The 17021-nt window shown below is 46.1% G+C and overlaps 3 protein-coding genes across 18 annotated transcripts in view; 2 read left to right on the top strand and 1 right to left on the bottom strand.

Moving 5' to 3' along the window:
• The first annotated feature begins 72 nt into the window (after positions 1 to 72).
• On the top strand, positions 73 to 5764 carry Pfas (phosphoribosylformylglycinamidine synthase). 3 transcript variants are annotated; one of them, XM_026816927.1, is made up of 19 exons: positions 73 to 170; positions 329 to 455; positions 516 to 787; positions 846 to 990; positions 1056 to 1597; positions 1667 to 1779; positions 1866 to 2123; positions 2198 to 2271; positions 2329 to 2485; positions 2552 to 2898; positions 2965 to 3198; positions 3260 to 3385; positions 3456 to 3683; positions 3744 to 3942; positions 4003 to 4268; positions 4332 to 4542; positions 4607 to 4786; positions 4854 to 5291; positions 5386 to 5764. In XM_026816927.1, exons 1-19 carry the CDS (start codon positions 166 to 168, stop codon positions 5559 to 5561), a joined length of 4098 nt encoding a protein of 1365 aa, XP_026672728.1. In that variant the 5' UTR covers positions 73 to 165; the 3' UTR covers positions 5562 to 5764. The 3 variants fall into 3 exon arrangements, with proteins under 3 accessions (XP_026672728.1, XP_017886861.1, XP_026672729.1); XM_018031372.2 differs by lacking the exon at positions 329 to 455; XM_026816928.1 differs by lacking the exons at positions 4854 to 5291; positions 5386 to 5764 and having other exon boundaries at positions 4596 to 4724.
• Positions 5703 to 9253, bottom strand: LOC108629032 (alpha-N-acetylgalactosaminidase). 3 transcript variants are annotated; one of them, XM_018031378.2, is made up of 8 exons: positions 9234 to 9253; positions 7777 to 7938; positions 7070 to 7244; positions 6825 to 6999; positions 6667 to 6761; positions 6239 to 6598; positions 6002 to 6166; positions 5703 to 5942 (listed from the first exon to the last, which is right to left on the bottom strand). In XM_018031378.2, exons 1-8 carry the CDS (start codon positions 9236 to 9238, stop codon positions 5772 to 5774), a joined length of 1308 nt encoding a protein of 435 aa, XP_017886867.1. In that variant the 5' UTR covers positions 9239 to 9253; the 3' UTR covers positions 5703 to 5771. The 3 variants fall into 3 exon arrangements, with proteins under 3 accessions (XP_017886867.1, XP_017886869.1, XP_017886868.1); XM_018031380.2 differs by lacking the exon at positions 9234 to 9253 and adding an exon at positions 8679 to 8790; XM_018031379.2 differs by lacking the exon at positions 9234 to 9253 and adding an exon at positions 8006 to 8638.
• Positions 9254 to 9957: 704 nt separating this feature from the next.
• fid (class I SAM-dependent methyltransferase fire dancer) overlaps positions 9958 to 17021 on the top strand; it is a 25373-nt gene continuing 18309 nt past the window's right edge. For 3 of the 12 annotated variants that reach the window (XR_001916822.2, XM_018031346.2, XM_026816934.1), the window contains exon 1: positions 9958 to 10482. Coding sequence is in view for 3 of the 12 variants with exons in the window: in XM_026816935.1 (XP_026672736.1) it covers positions 11742 to 11800 (59 nt within the window). In the remaining 9 variants the exon portion in view is untranslated. Of the gene's footprint in view, positions 10483 to 10808; positions 11302 to 11489; positions 11801 to 12053; positions 13113 to 17021 lie in introns of those variants that run through there. The other 9 variants (XM_018031353.2, XM_026816930.1, XM_026816933.1 and 6 more) reach the window with 8 other exon arrangements.

Below are 17021 nucleotides of genomic sequence, written 5' to 3'. Positions count from 1 at the left end.
ACCAAAAAAACGAGTAACGTTGATAAGAAACCGATGATATCGACTGAGAAGCACGTGGGAAGCATTGGATAATGGATTGGCAACACGTGGTGGGAAACCTGTTGCTCGTGTGAGTTTGAGAACGGAACGTGAAGAAGTTATTAGACGTCGTTACGAAAGAAACGCATGCAGTACGTAGCTATTACTTACTATATGTAACTTTGATTGCACATTAAAAATGAGACAATTATCGTGTTGACAAGATAGCAAATGTTTTGTACAACTGTGACGTAAAACGGTAGGATAGGCGAAATGATGAAGAACATGTGTACATACAGAATTTCAACAGATTGACCTCTCGACATCGCCTCGATGTTGCAATTACAAGACTGATAAATCGAGATATCCTGACGATTCGTTTGCCAATTCACTGGGGGGTCTCGTTGAACGTAATCTCGTTCAACAAACCAGTACCAGTTCCGTGATCTTCTTGCGATTCCTTCCTAGATCGATTCACTTCGTATTTCATTTTTTAGATCATGGGTATCACAAGACTGTACAAGAGTCCTGGCTTGAAACCAGGACAGGTGAGAAACAAGTGTGAGAATCTTAAACGGAAAGTAGCTCAGATTACTGATTTGCAAACAGAGTTGTGCTATTATATTGAAACTAATGAATCTTTGACTGAAGAGGAATCGAAAGTGCTGCAATGGATCTTATCTCCGCCTTTAACGTCGAACGATTTAAAAGACACGAGTATATTCGACGAGAAATCGAGTAACTGCCTTACGATAGAAATCGGACCGAGGTAAGGCAAACTGTAAAAGGATCGCACAGTAATTTTATTAGACTACGTTTCTTTGTAGATTGAACTTCTCGACGGCGTTCTCAAGCAATGCCGTGTCGATTTGTAGATCTGTACGTTTAAATAAAATAATAAGAATCGAAGTAGCCATCAGATATCGTGTTTCATACGAGAATGGAGCAATCAACGAACAACTCGAAGCTGATGTATGTAAACGCACCATCTAAAATATTTAGTCGTGTTAACATCCTTACGTTTGCTCGTCGTCTAGATTACAGACTTGTTACACGACAGAATGACAGAATGCAGATACACGAAACCGTTGGATACGTTTGACCATGGGTTTCGACCGGACAACTGGTTCGAAGTCGACGTTCTGGAGGAAGGGAGAGCAGCGCTGGAAAAAGTAAACTCAAAGCTGGGCCTGGCATTCGACAATTGGGACTTAGACTTTTACACGGATTTATTTCTGAACAAATTGAAGCGGAATCCGACGAGCGTCGAGTGCTTTGACTTGGCGCAATCCAACAGCGAGCACAGCCGCCACTGGTTCTTCAAAGGTCGTATGATCATCGACGGCGAAGAAAAGAAGGAGTCTCTGATCGATATGATCATCGAGACACAGAAATACTCGAATCCGAACAATACGATTAAATTTAGCGATAACAGTAGCGCGATCAAGGGATATCGAACAGAAACGTTACGTCCAGGCAAGACTCACGTGTGCAGTCCCTTCCACCTGGTGAATGTGGACCAAGATTTAATATTCACTGCGGAAACTCACAATTTCCCAACCGGAGTTGCTCCGTTTAGGTAAACGATTCAGTATCTGTTTAGGAAGGACTTCCATTAAAAGTTTCGTTATACTTCTCACACACACAGCGGAGCTACAACTGGGACCGGAGGAAGATTGAGAGATATCCAAGGAATAGGCAGAGGAGGACATTACATTGCCGGAACCGCAGGTTACTCGGTTGGCAACCTGCATATTCCAGGTTCGTAACAAGATGAGCTTACATCTTTTCAAAGATTTAGTCAGTGATCGAAAGAATGCAGTCTCTAAAATTGCCGATCTCTTCAGGGTATGATTTACCATGGGAAAAGAATTCGCTGTATCCTAGTAACATGGCTTCTCCGTTGGAAATAATAATCGAAGCTAGCAACGGAGCGTCCGATTATGGGAACAAGTTTGGCGAACCAGTCGTAGCTGGGTTTGCTCGTTCGTTTGGTACGACGGATGAGAACGATGTGCGGCGCGAGTGGATTAAGCCGATAATGTTCAGCGGAGGATTGGGTACCATGGATGCGGACATGTCCCAGAAAATCCCGCCAGGAAAAGGTGATAGACAGAAAGGTGATCGTTTAAATAAAATTACACAGAATCCTATTGACCGTGATCGTGTTTGGTATCAGGTATGGAAGTGGTAAAAATCGGTGGTCCCGTTTATAGAATAGGCGTGGGAGGCGGTTCGGCCAGTTCTATCGAGGTAATTTGTCATTGCAAATAGCGATAGATAAGAAATATTGAGACAAAGATTCGTTAGGTGCAAGGCGATAACAAATCGGAATTGGATTTTGGAGCTGTGCAACGAGGGGATCCGGAAATGGAACAGAAGTTGAACAGGATGGTTCGCGCTTGTACCGAGATGGGATCGCGAAATCCTATTCTCAGCATACACGACCAAGGCGCCGGAGGCAACGGTAAAAATATGCTTAAAAGATAGTAGTATGATGTTATGAATTGATCAATGTTCGAAATTACTGTAGGCAACGTCTTGAAAGAGTTAGTAGAGCCCGCGGGTGCGGTGATATTCGCGAAGAAGTTTGAATTGGGCGACCCGAGTATCAGTACCATGGAGCTTTGGGGCGCCGAGTATCAGGAGAACGACGCTATTCTCTGCAGATCGCAGGACACCGATCTACTTAAAGAAATAGCGGTTCGAGAGAAGTGTCCTGTGAATTTCGTAGGGACAGTTACGGAAGATGGAAAGATTATTCTTTCGGAGGAGGAGGATTGCGATCCATCAAAATATTTAAATGCGAATTACAAGTACGAGACAAGGCATCCGGTCGATTTGGAGTTGGAACTGGTGCTTGGAAAGATGCCTCGAAAGGTGAACGCGAACGTAAAAGAATTTTAGATTCAACGAGGTTGAAACGATCGTTTGATGTTTCTACAGACGTTCAATCTCAAAAGACTAGCAGTTCGGTTACCTCCTATGAAACTGCCAAACGTAACTGTGGAAGCTGCCTTGGAAAGAGTATTACGTTTGCCGTCGGTAGCGAGCAAACGCTATTTGACTAACAAGGTTGATCGTTGCGTTACCGGGTTGATCGCGCAGCAACAGTGCGTCGGGCCGCTGCACACTCCCGTTGCAGACGTTGCTGTAACAGCGATCTCTCATTTCTCCACGGTAAAAGAAACGAACAGAAAAAGGGACGAATATACGTATGAAACGATGTCTTATGACTCAGGTTGGTATAGCAACTTCGATTGGGGAACAACCGATAAAGGGTCTGGTCGATCCAGCGGCCGGAGCTCGCATGTCCGTGGCAGAAGCGCTGAGTAACTTGGTCTTCGCACACATTTCCGATATTCAAGTATCAACTGTTCCGTTCGGTTTACAACAGCGAATACTTTCCTTTGTTACATACCTTGTACACTTTCCAGGATGTTAAATGCAGCGGGAATTGGATGTGGGCTGCTAAATTGCCGGGAGAAGGTGCCGCGTTATACGAGGCGTGTTCCGCGATGTGTTCGATCATGAAGGAATTAGGAATCGCGATCGACGGTGGCAAGGATTCTCTCAGTATGGCTGCACGGATCGGAGAAGACGTCGTGAAATCGCCAGGGACTCTCGTAGTTTCTTGCTACGCTCCTTGTCCGGACATTCGTCAAGTAAATAAAGTTAAATCCTTCCACGAAGATCGGACGCTTCAGCGTTTGATATTTTCGTAGGTAGTCACACCTGATCTCAAGGCGCCCGCAGCTGGAGAGAACGGTTACGTGCTCTTCGTGGATTTGTCGAACGGACAGAATCGAATCGGTGGCACAGCCTTCGCTCAGGTTTACAATTCTCTGGGCAACGAAACACCGGACGTGGATCGTTCTGACACGTTGAAGAACGCTTTCCGAGCTACTCAACGTTTAATAGCAGGTATAGCATCGTGTTTGCACCGTTATTCGCATCTATTCACGCATCTTCTGTGGCCCGTAGAGGGGAAGATACTGGCAGGACACGATATCAGCGACGGAGGACTTATCGCGTGTCTTTTGGAGATGTGTTTCGCTGGTATTTCTGGGATGAATCTCAATATATCTCACAAATCGGGGTCTGCTCTCGAAGTACTCTTCGCCGAAGAACTCGGATGGATATTGGAAGTGAAACAGACGAATCATAATTACGTTTTGGATGTATTCAAGCAGTTCAAAGTTCCCGTGTATCTGATCGGACGATCGGAAGGCTTCGGATTATCGTCCAAGGTGTGCGTCTGTCGTGTCAGATTGCGCAAGTGCACGAAGTCAGTCGTTAATTTATTTTCTTAGGTGAAAGTTCGGGTGCAGGAGGAAACGGTTCTGGATTCGACGGTGTTATCGTTGATGTATTTATGGGAAGAGACCAGCTATCAATTAGAGCGTCGACAGAAGAACGTCGAGTACGCGCTCGAAGAGTTTACTGGACTGAAGGACAGAACTGCGCCAGCTTACAAATTAACGTTCGATCCCGATGTCAGGCCCCAGGTTCCTGTTCGGAAAGGTTCGTCTTGTCAGCGATTAGATTCAAAGCGGAGGGAGTTTACAATTTTTTAGTATTTGTACAGCCAACGTTGCTGTTGCTGTGATAAGGGAGGAAGGCGTAAACGGTGATAGGGAAATGGCAGCGACTTTGATGCGAGCAGGCTTCGAAGTTTGGGACGTAACGATGCAGGATTTGTTGCGAGACAAAATTACTTTCGACAGATTCAGGGGTGTCGTGTTCCCTGGTGGTTTCAGCTACGCAGGTATGACGCAAGTACGACGCAACTACAAATTCGAGGGAACGTGAGAATCAAGTGAGATCGATTCCAGACGTACTGGGCTCTGCGAAAGGATGGGCAGCGAGCCTTTTATTCCATCCGTCTCTACGGAAGCAATTGAAAGGATTTATTTCGCGCGAGGACACGTTCAGCTTGGGAGTTTGCAACGGCTGTCAACTGATGTCTCTGTTAGGATGGATAGGAACTGAAAATGACGAAGAGGCGAACGTTTTCCTGGATCACAACGCGTCGGAGAGATTCGAGTGCCGGTGGAGTACCGTAAAGATTGAGAAATCACCGTCGATCATGTTAAATGGTATGGAAAACAGCGTGTTAGGAGTGTGGATCGCTCATGGCGAGGGAAGGTTTACGTTCCGTAACCACGAGGTTTTAGAGAAACTGAAGAGAAGTCATTGTCTGGCTATTAAATACGTGGATGATTACGGTAATCCGACTGAACGGTATCCACTTAATCCTAATGGAAGCACAGGTAACGGCGTTCATCAAACGGTTGTGTTTCGCATTATCCTGTAACAGCGCAAATCCGTATAGCATAGTGATGTGCAATTAATGACTCGTTACAGAGGGTATCGCTGGTATCTGCTCCACGGATGGCCGACACTTGGCGGTGATGCCACACCCCGAGCGTTGTACGGAAATATGGCAATGGCCCTGGAAGCCCACCGACTGGAAATACGTCAATTCACCATGGCAGCGTATTTTCGACAACGCTTACGCGTGGTGCGTGTCGAAATGTTGATCGATCACATTGTGCGTTTTGCGAAAGTGCGTACGTACACGCACTCTCCTCCTTTTTTTTTCTTTCAATAAACTATCGCGTCACCACGCCGTTTGACAAGTCTTACACTATTACGGATCAAAAATCGTTTATTTCCTAAAGTACGGTAACGTTGTTTTATCAAATATGAAAAAAATAGTGTGATTAAAGTTCGTTGCTACTTAGCTCGTGTTATTTAAACGAGTCCTGCCTGACTTTGAACAACTGCGGGAAGTGATTCGTGTCGAAGATGTCCTGTAAATGTAAATCGCACCGTAATATCACAACACCGGAGGGATTCACTTTAACTTTTATCTTCGTTTGCGGCGTGAGGACACCGTAATTCACGTCTTCGTACAAATCCTGGAAACGTGCACCGGTTGTTTTACGAGATTCTTCGAGGAGATCGTTCAATTACGTACCTCTACGCTGTATCCACCGGGATACTGGAGTCCAAGTTCCTTTAACGTGACAGACACGTCGGACGGCGTGCCGTCCGTCCTTCTGTTCACGAATGCTATAGCGTACGAGAAGTAATTCTGATTAACCGGAGAAATTGGCCTCGCCCAAATTTCGATACCCTTGTGCTGGAATTACATCGATGTTTCAATACGCTCGGCGCGTTCAATGTCGATTATTTACGCGCAACAATTACTGACTTTGTAAATACGTCGGCCTTGGATGCCTAACGGATCCTGGTCCACGGCTATGATCTTTCTATTCTGTAGGATAGCTTTGTATTCCGGCCTGATCGTTCGGAGATCGACGGACATCAAAAGCGGCGCGGCCAGAATCGCCCACAACGCCATTTGCGTTTTACTCTGTTCGTAACTGAGCCCGAAGTTACCGATGATCAGCATGTCCGGATCGTTCCAGTGGCCAGGACCAGCGTTCGGCACGATTCCGTCCTGATTATTTCCGTAATAATCTATAATGGTTTCTAAACTGTTCCAGGAGTCTTGAATGTCGTCGAAATTTCTCCAGAGGTTACAGTTCTCCGTTATGGCAGTGTAATTCGGCTAAAATTTTGTACAATTTAGAATCCTTTGATCCTTCGAAACGGACACGCTCCGCTGCGGATACCAACCTGCATGCCGGCATAGATCTGATAGACTGGCCAACTACAAGAGTACACCATAGATCTGCCGGTTTGATTCAAGTAGTATCCAAACTCGGGATATCCTGTAATATTTTATTAAAATAGAATTGCGAAGCTCGTGGAACGAGCGATCAATCGAAGTATACCTCTGTCCATCTCAGAGGGCTGGGAATAACATCCGTCCAATTTTACATAGTCAACATCCCACGCTGCGAAGGTGTGCGCGTCGGCCTCTAAGTGTCCTAATATTCCTGGGTAACCGGCGCAAGTGTAATTACCGAAGTCCTCGTAGATACCGAACTTGAGACCTTTCGAGTGAATCTACCGATTCGTATAGAACATTTTTATCGGTGCGAACAAATAAAGATAAGATCATTGTACGAGAACCTACGTAGTTCGCGAGACTTTTCATGCCATACGGGAACCTCTGCCTGTCGGGCACTAACTGACCATTGACGTCTCTGTCTTTTTCCAACCAGCAATCATCAACGTTGATGTACTCGTACCCAACTGCTGCATAGCCCTCTGCTACCACGATATCGGCCATAGTGCGAAAAAGTCGATCGCTGAGGAAACATGCTTTTCGTCATCATTTTCACAATACAATGTATTATGAATTCTTTTCGGCTAGACTCGTTACAAGAAAAGATTGATCTTTCGTCCGAAAGATGTTTCAACCGTTACATACATATTCATTTCTTGTTAGTAACGAAGCCTTGGACTAGAATAGCGATTCAGAACGTGTGCGACACGGCTCTGAGACGGCTCGCGAAGAATTATTCTTAAAGCATCGATGATTCGCGTAGACTCTGTTAAGTAATTCTGCTGTAATCGACATCTTATGAAATTAATGATTGAAAAGGGAAAAGCAAGAACGTTTCGAACTGCGGTGGTACCCGTCTAAAGAAATCTGTATAGAATATTTTCACACCGGACTGTAATCTCCAGACACAGAGGTATGTAACATAGATGCTAATGAAGTTTCACTTGATCGTCAGGAGTCAGATTACGCTGATGAACACAATGCGTGCACTCCAGTTTCCAAGCTACAAATAAATATCGAACGAAACGATTTTGGAAAGGGAAAAACGCTCTCACCTGATGCAGTTGTCAGGATCGTTTTTGCAGTCCGTGTTGCACCTGAATCGTTCCCATGCGAGCCATCCCATCGGCGGTGTTTTTACCAGACCATTGTCAAGGGCCAACGTTAAATCTGCCACTGACACGATCAACCACCACGTCCATATTATCTGCATCATTCTGCAAAAATGCACGTTTCGTACTGTGAACTCTTGGTACGACGAGAAGAACTGTTCACCGAACGCACGAAGCACACGATGAGTAGCACGAACGACTGTTCGATCTGTACGAAAATCCGTTTGATGCGAACGTGAGCGATGAACATGAGACGGCCACGACTGTTTCGCCTCGTGTTCGTGGCGTTTCTAGCAAAATTGAATCTTGCTCGTTGCTGGGACGAAACGAAACGATGACCGAAAGAATAATGAAGAGAGAACAATCTCCGTCGAAGGAGATCTGATCATTTAAAGGAGCGTGGCAAACTCGTCGTGGACATCCTGCACTGCTGTTGGCAAAGACTGGCAAAGACTGATCTGATATAAGACTGTAAGACCTCCAACTCCGCGCGCGAGTACTTTCACCCAATGCCCCATTTCATTTTTACACACGATCACTGTCGCTCGCTGCTGGTGTGAGAGCATTGATTTCCTTTTGTATACGCATTACCGCCGAGGAGACGGCCTCGTACACCGACGCGATCCCATATCCCATCGTCGTAACTATTACGATACGATACATCGCAATATCGCAATTACGCCCACCAGAGACAATTGCCGCGCGATTGTTTGTTTTTTCTCTCGTTCAATTAGAGCTTGATACATGTTTAACACGTATAACTATGTGAATCGAAACCGTTCTTCCTTTCATCGATACACGATTTTATCATCACATAAATCGAAGAACGTAATTTGCATACATACCGGGACAGAGAGTCGAGGGATAATGCGTACAATTTAAGAAACGTAAATTACACAATTCACGAGGCTAGATATTCTGTACATACACGAAGTTAAACTTGACATTTCAACGACTGAGAGGAAATAACGAGTTACTTGACTTACATAGACTCCAACACCAAATGGCATGTTCAGTATATACGGGCTTGGCTTCGGCCGATACAAGCCGGGAATGTTTGTTTTAGAATGAACGTGAGGTAAAAACGAGGTAAATAACTCATAAAAAAGAATCTTGACAGTCGAAGAACGGGTCGAAGCGAAGTTGGAATCGTTTTTAATAAGCACGTACGAAGGAAAATGAATGATCGTCGATGTAACATGCTCGATCCTTGATTTCCATCGGGGTTTACGCCGCCGCGTTTACTTTCCTTACTTTCATTTCGATTACCTAATCGAGAGGAAAAATTGATCGCGTGTGCCTTAGACGCGGATTCTCCGTGTTGCTTTATCGATTCAAGCGACACTGCAGTTGAAAGGTATATTACTTTTGGTAGTTGAAAAGGTTTTACATGCACTTACCTCATTCTCTTACCTCTATGATTTCGACACGTTCAACTATAAACACGTTTTAATAACTAAAGCTGCACAACGAGAAAGGTGCGCTCGGTTTCAAATAATTTCTTATTTATATGATTTCGTTGGAGATACGACACGAGGCGATTAACTGATAGCGTTGTTGAATAAATTCAATCGATCAAATTTTTATCTCCATTGTGAATACAAAGAGAAGATATACTTACACGAGACCTGTGGATTATATGATTTTAGCGTAAACCAACTTTCACGAGACATTGGCGTTTGTATACTCGAAAATTTATATGCACAAAGCGGAGATAGTTTCCCGTATCGTGCGACGTTCCGTAGATAAGAAATTTTTCTATGATAAAGTAGTATCGGAATCTATTCACAAAATATTGATCAATATCGATGCAGTCATCGGTTTGTCACGGATCGTACGATGCATAAATCTCATCGATCTTTCCTCAGTCAGATAAACTCTGAGCATTGATTTTTTAATCAATCCCAAGTGTTTGCGAATAAATTCCATTGTCCGAAAAGAACTGATCGTAACGTCGTCTCTTCTGTACGCGTGAAACAATTTCCGTCGATACGTTTGGGTATATGGTTAAATTATTGAAATCCATACATACGCACATATACAGACACGAGAGAGAGAGAGAGAGAGAGAGAGAGAGAGAGAGAGAGAGAGAGAGAGAGAGAGAGACGTTTCCACCGATTTCAATCCCACCGTAATCGTCATGGCGCGGGGGTAGTTTGACGGTGGCGCCACGGTACGTCGCGCCATTGAACCGTTCATCCCCCATCTTTGTCGTGTGCTCTTCTTTCTCCGTTCAGTCTCTTCCCTCTTCCCTCGTTCCCGTTCGGACGTCCAGAACCCCCAACGATATCCCGCAGCCAACCGTCGTCACGCGGGGCCGCCGGGGGGACGGACAGTCGGTTTTAGTTTACCTGGTAAAAGGAAAACGTGTTCGGCACCCCAGCCGCGCGTATCTGTGCCGCCCGCGTGCAACCTACGTGCCTCCGTAACCGACTTCGATCATCGGTTACCCCTAGGATCTCGCGGGACATCTCATGTGAGTAAACTCGAGCAACGTCGCGCGTTTCCGACGTATTATGGCGTGGAAGTGTTGGTGGCCGAGCATTGCAGTGGCATCGTTCTCGTGCACCGGGATACACCGCCGCATCGTCGGCCAGCTGTCTTGAATCACCGTCGGAACATGAAGATACCACCCCTGTCATGACCTAGGTAACGCCAATTTTTCGTTCTTCGCTCACATTCAACGGATCGCGAATCGCGACAGACGTTGCATTTCGTTTCGTCATACGCTTACGATTCGAAAGCTTTTCTTCCAACGCTTTTCAACGACGTTCCGTCGTACTGTCAGGCCAAGGGGGCGGGGGGGGGGGGGGGGGGGGGGGGGGGGGGGGGGGGGGGGGGGGGGGGGGGGGGGGGGGGGGGGGGGGGGGGGGGGGGGGGGGGGGGGGGGGGGGGGGGGGGGGGGGGGGGGGGGGGGGGGGGGGGGGGGGGGGGGGGGGGCAGAGTTTTGTATCGAGGCGCGTTTCCTGCAGTTTCCTGGTTTCAAGATGATCGTGGTTCACGATGATCGTGCCAGGGTGCATCTGCGATCTGTTGGTGCGTAACACCCTCGGAACGCTCGACGAGATCAGTGACTCGAGACGGTGCGTGTTCGAGCACGATTCTCATTGATTTCCGTTGATTCTCGATGACAGTGAGTGCTCGACGTCGTGCGGTTTCATGGAGGAATCGGACGTTCGTTTCTACAGCACATTTCACGTGCCATTGACGTGCAACGAGCGCAAACGACGAAACGTATGAATGGGTAATGGCGGCACCCCGAGACAATAATTTTAGATAGTGAAACACATATAGCGCTGCGATCGTTCCATTGATCTGCATTACGTCCAAGTTCATAATTTCTAATTATCAAAACTCTATGCTTTAACCGTAATCCAATTTCACGGTCTTGCGAAATCTAAGAGATTGATCCATGTCGAAGAAACAGCGGAACGGTCGAGCCCGAAGACTGGCAGGCTTTTATGCAAAGTAAGACATTTATGGTAGAATTTTGTACGATGTAATTTAGATGGAAATCTGTTCAATCATTTCGATATGCATGCAGCTTCCGATGCGATTCTGTATGTACTCGGTCTCGTTCCGAGTACATCGAATTCATCCACTTATTAATTGGCATTCGCTACTACGTCCAGAGGTTGAATTACTTTTTATTACAGTGCGCGCGTGGGGTTTACGTAGCACACGTATGCCTTGAACGTGGTATATGCGTAATGTCTGTGTACTACGCGAACCGTATAATTTATTCAGAAGTAAAAGTGGCCTAATGCGGGCGCATTGTTAACGACGAGGTAAAAGCGAGCGATTCGAATGAATTAATGACCGTCTCACCGAGAGTTTAACTACTTGAACATGATCATCGGCCGGAGTATCGGCCCGTGTTCTCCTCCTGGACGTGCATCAGCAGGAACATGTTCCGCAGTTCTCTCTCGTTGAACCAACTACCAACCAATTTTGCGACGTTATCGTAGTAAGTACATAGATTTAAGCATAGAAGAGATCTCATGACGATGCTCGTCTTTTTATCTCGTTAAATTTGGTGTTTGCTATAAATTATGGCGTATGTCGAGAGGCGAGTCTCTATCAATGAGTTGGAACGTTTCCGTGGAAAAATCGTTAGTGGAGAAGCCGGTTGGTGGCCGGCCAAAAAAGCGGCAGCCATGCACGATGACGTTGTTCGTTCGTAGCCCATTTTGGTTCACTATTTACCATATTTTATCTAGGGCGACGCGGGTAAATCGATACGCGCTACTTTCATTCATGGCTGCCTCCCCTCGCACGGCTGGCACGTTGCCTCTGCGTACCACCACCGACGATCAAACCCCCGATCCCTACCACCGCTATTCCGAGGATCAGTGGCATGGCTATCTCGGCTATCTCCCGTTGCAGCGATTCTCAAATTCTCATCCCCCGTTTCTCCGCTCTGACGTCATTGAACCTGTGCAACGTGCTCGGGCAGATTGTGGTTTACCAGAAATTTGAAAACTTGAGGCGACTGTGAGAGAGGAAGTACTCGGTGCATCAGGAATTTAATTTATTAGACTAACGAGTCTCAGTCACGACGTGACAATTGTTTGGACGCTGCGGTGATCTTAGATATCGAATGAGAATCCGATGAAACACAAATGGGAGAGCGATTTGTTGTATGTGCAGTGAGTATCCGAGACGTTGAAACTTTGTAGATAACGTTCACGGAATCAAGCCGGGATTATAGACCACATTTCCAGATTCTATTTGCATACTGGGTTAAGAGGGGTTTCCGTTAGCCCGCGTTCGATATCGCGAGGAAGGAATCATCCTCTGGAATACATAATCGGTCTCATCCTCCTTCCGTTTTCACTGGGTAAGGTGTACGTCGTGCATAGGTAACAGGTTGCTCGGAACAGGCCGATGCTTCGATTGAAAGCAGAGAAGAGCGAGAGGCTCTTATAACGGTGCACGAGAATTAGCTCGAGTTCGAGTGCTCTTTTATCGGAAATTGCCAGGATGATTCAGTACCTCCCGAGGAGAGTCAAATCGAAATTCAGATAATTGTAGATTGAACATTTATTATTCGATTGAAATGTTCAATTGATTTTCACACTCCGATACACGTTCTGATTCTTCTGCTTCTTAGAACCATTCTCCTGTTTTTTACTATCTCTGGAGTAGAGAGTCGACGATACCACGTTCGTACTGCTGTCACGTTCACCACCTCCGGGGCCACCCCCGTTGACGCATGATTGCGAGAACCACCACCCCCGTCGAATGCCACATCGCTCCATTGATTCAAATCTTTTTGGGTTAGTATCACTTTATTGGATCCCTGTAAATGTAGCGAGGATGGCTCGAAGCCGTTGCCAGATCCACGGTACGCCGTATCACCTCCCACCCTGGCTCGTCGCGTCACTGCCGACACCCGTTTACACCCCCGCAAGAATATTTCAATCGCCCGTGGCTGGCTGAACCATCTCCACCCCCGTCCTGACCGTTCTCCTCGCCCCTGCTTCCTCGTCATCGGGTTACCACTCTCCTCTTGCATACGCAGTTCTCCCTCGCCTCCTATTTTTAGAATATCCCGCGCAGAATAAATGGCCCTGCGACCAGCTCGTTCCTCGGGGATCCTGGCTCCAATTCACCCGATAACAAATGTCTGCGACCGTTGATTTTCGAGTCGACTCGAATCATGCCCGGGGATCGGTGAGAGAAGCGTTTGACGAATCATTCCGTAAGATCTGTTTATAACTTTGACAAATCATTTCGTAGAAACGATCTGCCTTGGACGATCTGTCAGGTTTTCTTGATTGCAATTAAAACTGTCTTTACGATTAGTCACGCAGATCACGCGTTCAACCTCGGGTAACGTTATACTCTTGTCTCACGATCAGACTGAAACGACCTCCTGTCGTGTCCGGCAGCTTCGATTAGAAAGGATACAACACGGGTTTACGCGTTCATTGAAAAAGAAAATTAACGTTACAAAACTTATTCTACTTTGTCCACTGCCATTGTTATATGTATATAAAACTGTACGACTGATCGTTGAGAACTCGGGGGGGCTTTTGCTGACCGTAAGAGAAATTACTATCGAGCAGTAGAATATGAGCGTTCACGATCAGCCAATGAAAGTGGCTCGCCTATAAAGGTCAGTCCTCCTGTTCTGAAATGAACAGCGAAGAAACGCAGTCCTATGAAAGTCATGGTATTTTTCGTTCTCAAACGCTCAACGGCGAACAATTTCAATGTGAAATTTTCTTGTTTGCGACTGGGCTTGGCCGCAGATGCTTTCACGGCTTCGAGCTAGCTTGCAAAAACTGAGAGTTCGACTGCAGTTGCATTCAGAACTCGACTCATCCGAATCTCGGTGAACGATAGATCGAACCTTAAATCCGTGAGCGCTATACGGGCCGAAGGCATTGTTGTACGCGAACGAAAGCGGTAGTACTTGAAGAGTTTTCGGCTTCAGAGAAATCGCGATATGATTATAGTAATCGTATCGACTGAGAAAACGTGTCAATCGGGCAACCCTGAAACAGCCTCGCCTCAGCCTTAGCCAAGGTCTGAAAATCGTTAATCACCGTTCCATTAATAATTCCCGCTAAATTTATGCGAACATAAATATCCCACTCTCTTTCCTTTTCCACCACGGCGAGTCGTGACGAGTGGAGAATGTCAAGAACAAAATCTCTGCTGACATTTCGTTTTTTCTTTTTTTTTTCGTTTCGTGTCGTTCTTCTTGGAGGCCGGCCTTTCGTCTGGCCCGTTTTTCGTACCGTCGTATCTACAATTAAATAAAAGCTGAACACTTTTCTCGCGTCGACGCGGCGTCTAAAAGATAGATGGAATTCGGTATGGATCTTCTTCGAGACGGAATCTCGAGATCTCTCGACCCGGAGTCTCGAAATTGAATTTTAAAACGGATGACTGCAGTCTATCAAGTAAAATTTCACTGCAACAAGCTGCGCGCCGAAGACTTCGAAACAACGTTCGACGAGACTTACGATTAGTCGGCAGTTGGTCGGGAGAACGAGACCAGTTTCTTAAAACTTTCCCGTTGCCATGTAACGATATGCTGATGAAACTACCGTCTACTTTCGTTCAAACATCGGTAAATCTCGAGAAATTACGCGACAGAGCTGTGAACATGAAGCTTGACCGAGATCGTTGTTATCGGTTAAGAACGGGTTAAGAACGAATTAAGAACGAGTCTGCCTCGTTGTTTGCACGGACTTTGGAAGTCTGTTCTGTATTTAAATAAACGAGCTGAAAAAAAAAAAAAAAAAAAAAAAAACAGAGGAACGTCTGCGAGGAGGAACCAGTTTTACGAAAACAGCACGATTTCGTGGCAACCGGTTTCCTTTTTTGGAACGTTAAATTCGTGTTGGAACGTGACCACGGCTACGTGGGCTCACGATCAGCGAGGATTCACGACTGAGAGTCGAAGAAGATCAAATGGAACGCGAAATTGCCAAGACGAACACTGCTAACTTCGATCGGCATACGCGAAAATCGAAGAAAATTCAACGACCAGAACGATCGTCATCATCACGCTTTCGAGATATCGACGTGCAAGTTGGACACGGTGATATTATCGTTACCCATAAAATGATCCAAGAATGGAGCACTGGGACGTTTATGAGCCACTCACCGACGTCCTTGCACCTTGGACGGAATGTGGGTCGCGCCTGGATTCGTTCGAAATTGAAAACGATCATTGTCCCTCGGTTAATAATTCTGTACAGATTACACGGTAATCCGACTCGTCGAACGAAGGGAGAAGAGCAAATACATCCAATTTCCATCTCGCCTCGATCTAAATCTAGTTCGGGTCGGAGATCGTTTCCTTGTGAGTCTTCTGCCGAGCAATTTCTGACCTGACGAGCACCGTATAGGGCAGAGTCAAACCGTAAGAAAGAAATGTCGCCATTCGCCGTTCGTTTTCTCGTTCGGGTCTCTGTTTAGAACGGTCGATCGGACTCGTGACAACGGTGCGTAATTATCGCGGCATAATTATCTAGTCCGCGTTACGTTCAGTGGTGGCCAGCGAAAGTCCATTCTCGAGTCCGCGGTTCGTTCGAGACGCTGCCCACCCACGGCCCTCGACCCGTCCTTTCAACGTTTGTCCCCTCTCTTCCATGAAAATCGTTCCGTTCTGTGAACAGACCGCGCACTTTTATGCCAACTAAAACTTTTATCAACGGCCCGAACACGAACAGAATCAGATGTGACTGGTTCAAAAGTCTTTTAACATTGGTCACCGGTCGAACAGATATTATGCAAACGAGCTGCGGCGAGCACGTCCAGTCCGTCGGAAGACGGATCCTTAACGGTGCAGGTCCTTCGATCCTGCACGATGCAAACTCAATTTGTTCTCCGGGTATACCGGGTGACCTACTTCGCCGTTTAATATAGAGCGGTTCAGCAGCGGGAGAAGTGTGCGCCGAGAGCCGGGGGAGAACGAGAGCATCGAGCTCGAGGGAAGGCGCGAGGAATTTCTGATAATTAGGATTTTCACCGAGAAGAACACGCTGAATGCCCGTGTCAAGGATATCTTTATTAGAAACCGATGGTGGTTGGTCTCCGTTTTTCGGGACACCGCGTTCGACTTCCTCCTTCCCGTGTTCGTAAAACCGAAATGAATCGCGGGATAATCTTGGCTAGAATTCTTGCGGGTGTCGCGTGAGGGGGTCTGTTCGCAAGGGTTGCACAACACCGTAATCACGATCATTCATGTCCGTTCATGATCACCTTTATGGCTTGCCCCACGAGAGTCTCGCGATTCATTTAAGGATGTATTGGCTATACAGTCAATCCCAAAAGTTCATGTACCTTAGAAAAACGCATTTCCTATAATTAAAAATAGTGCATTCTTCTTCTAATTTCGATATTTAATGAGTTACATAGGATTATTTGGCATTTTATTGATGTTGACAAAATCCAACCATCCCACCGTCGAAACGGCGAATTTTTTTATAAAAATTTCGTTTTCCCACCATAACTCCTAAACTGTAGATCCTACAGGAAAATTGCATAGGACCTTTCTTGTAGAGGACAACGAGATCTACAATTTCCATGTAAAAAATTTTCGCTAGCATCAATATTTAACGAGTTATTGACGAAAAACTAAAAAAGAGTTTTTTGCAAATTACTCGTTAACTATTGACGCTAGCGAAAAGTTTTTACATGGAAATTGTAGATCTCGTTGTCCTCTA

This window comes from Ceratina calcarata, unplaced genomic scaffold (genome assembly GCF_001652005.2).
Source record: "Ceratina calcarata isolate Rehan_Ccalc_2016 unplaced genomic scaffold, ASM165200v1 scaffold551.2, whole genome shotgun sequence".
Lineage (NCBI taxonomy): Eukaryota > Metazoa > Arthropoda > Insecta > Hymenoptera > Apidae > Ceratina > Ceratina calcarata.
Note: the sequence above shows the minus strand (reverse complement) of the source record. Positions and strands in the feature narration are given on the sequence as shown.

Coding starts and splice junctions, on each gene's coding strand:
- Pfas (XM_026816927.1), top strand. Junction 991..1,055: donor ACGAACAACTCGAAGCTGAT/GTATGTAAACGC, acceptor CTCGTCGTCTAG/ATTACAGACTTGTTACACGA. Junction 1,598..1,666: donor ACCGGAGTTGCTCCGTTTAG/GTAAACGATTCA, acceptor TCACACACACAG/CGGAGCTACAACTGGGACCG.
- LOC108629032 (XM_018031378.2), bottom strand. Junction 7,245..7,776: donor GATCCTGACAACTGCATCAG/GTGAGAGCGTTT, acceptor ATGTTTCCTCAG/CGATCGACTTTTTCGCACTA. Junction 5,943..6,001: donor CCGGTGGATACAGCGTAGAG/GTACGTAATTGA, acceptor GCACGTTTCCAG/GATTTGTACGAAGACGTGAA.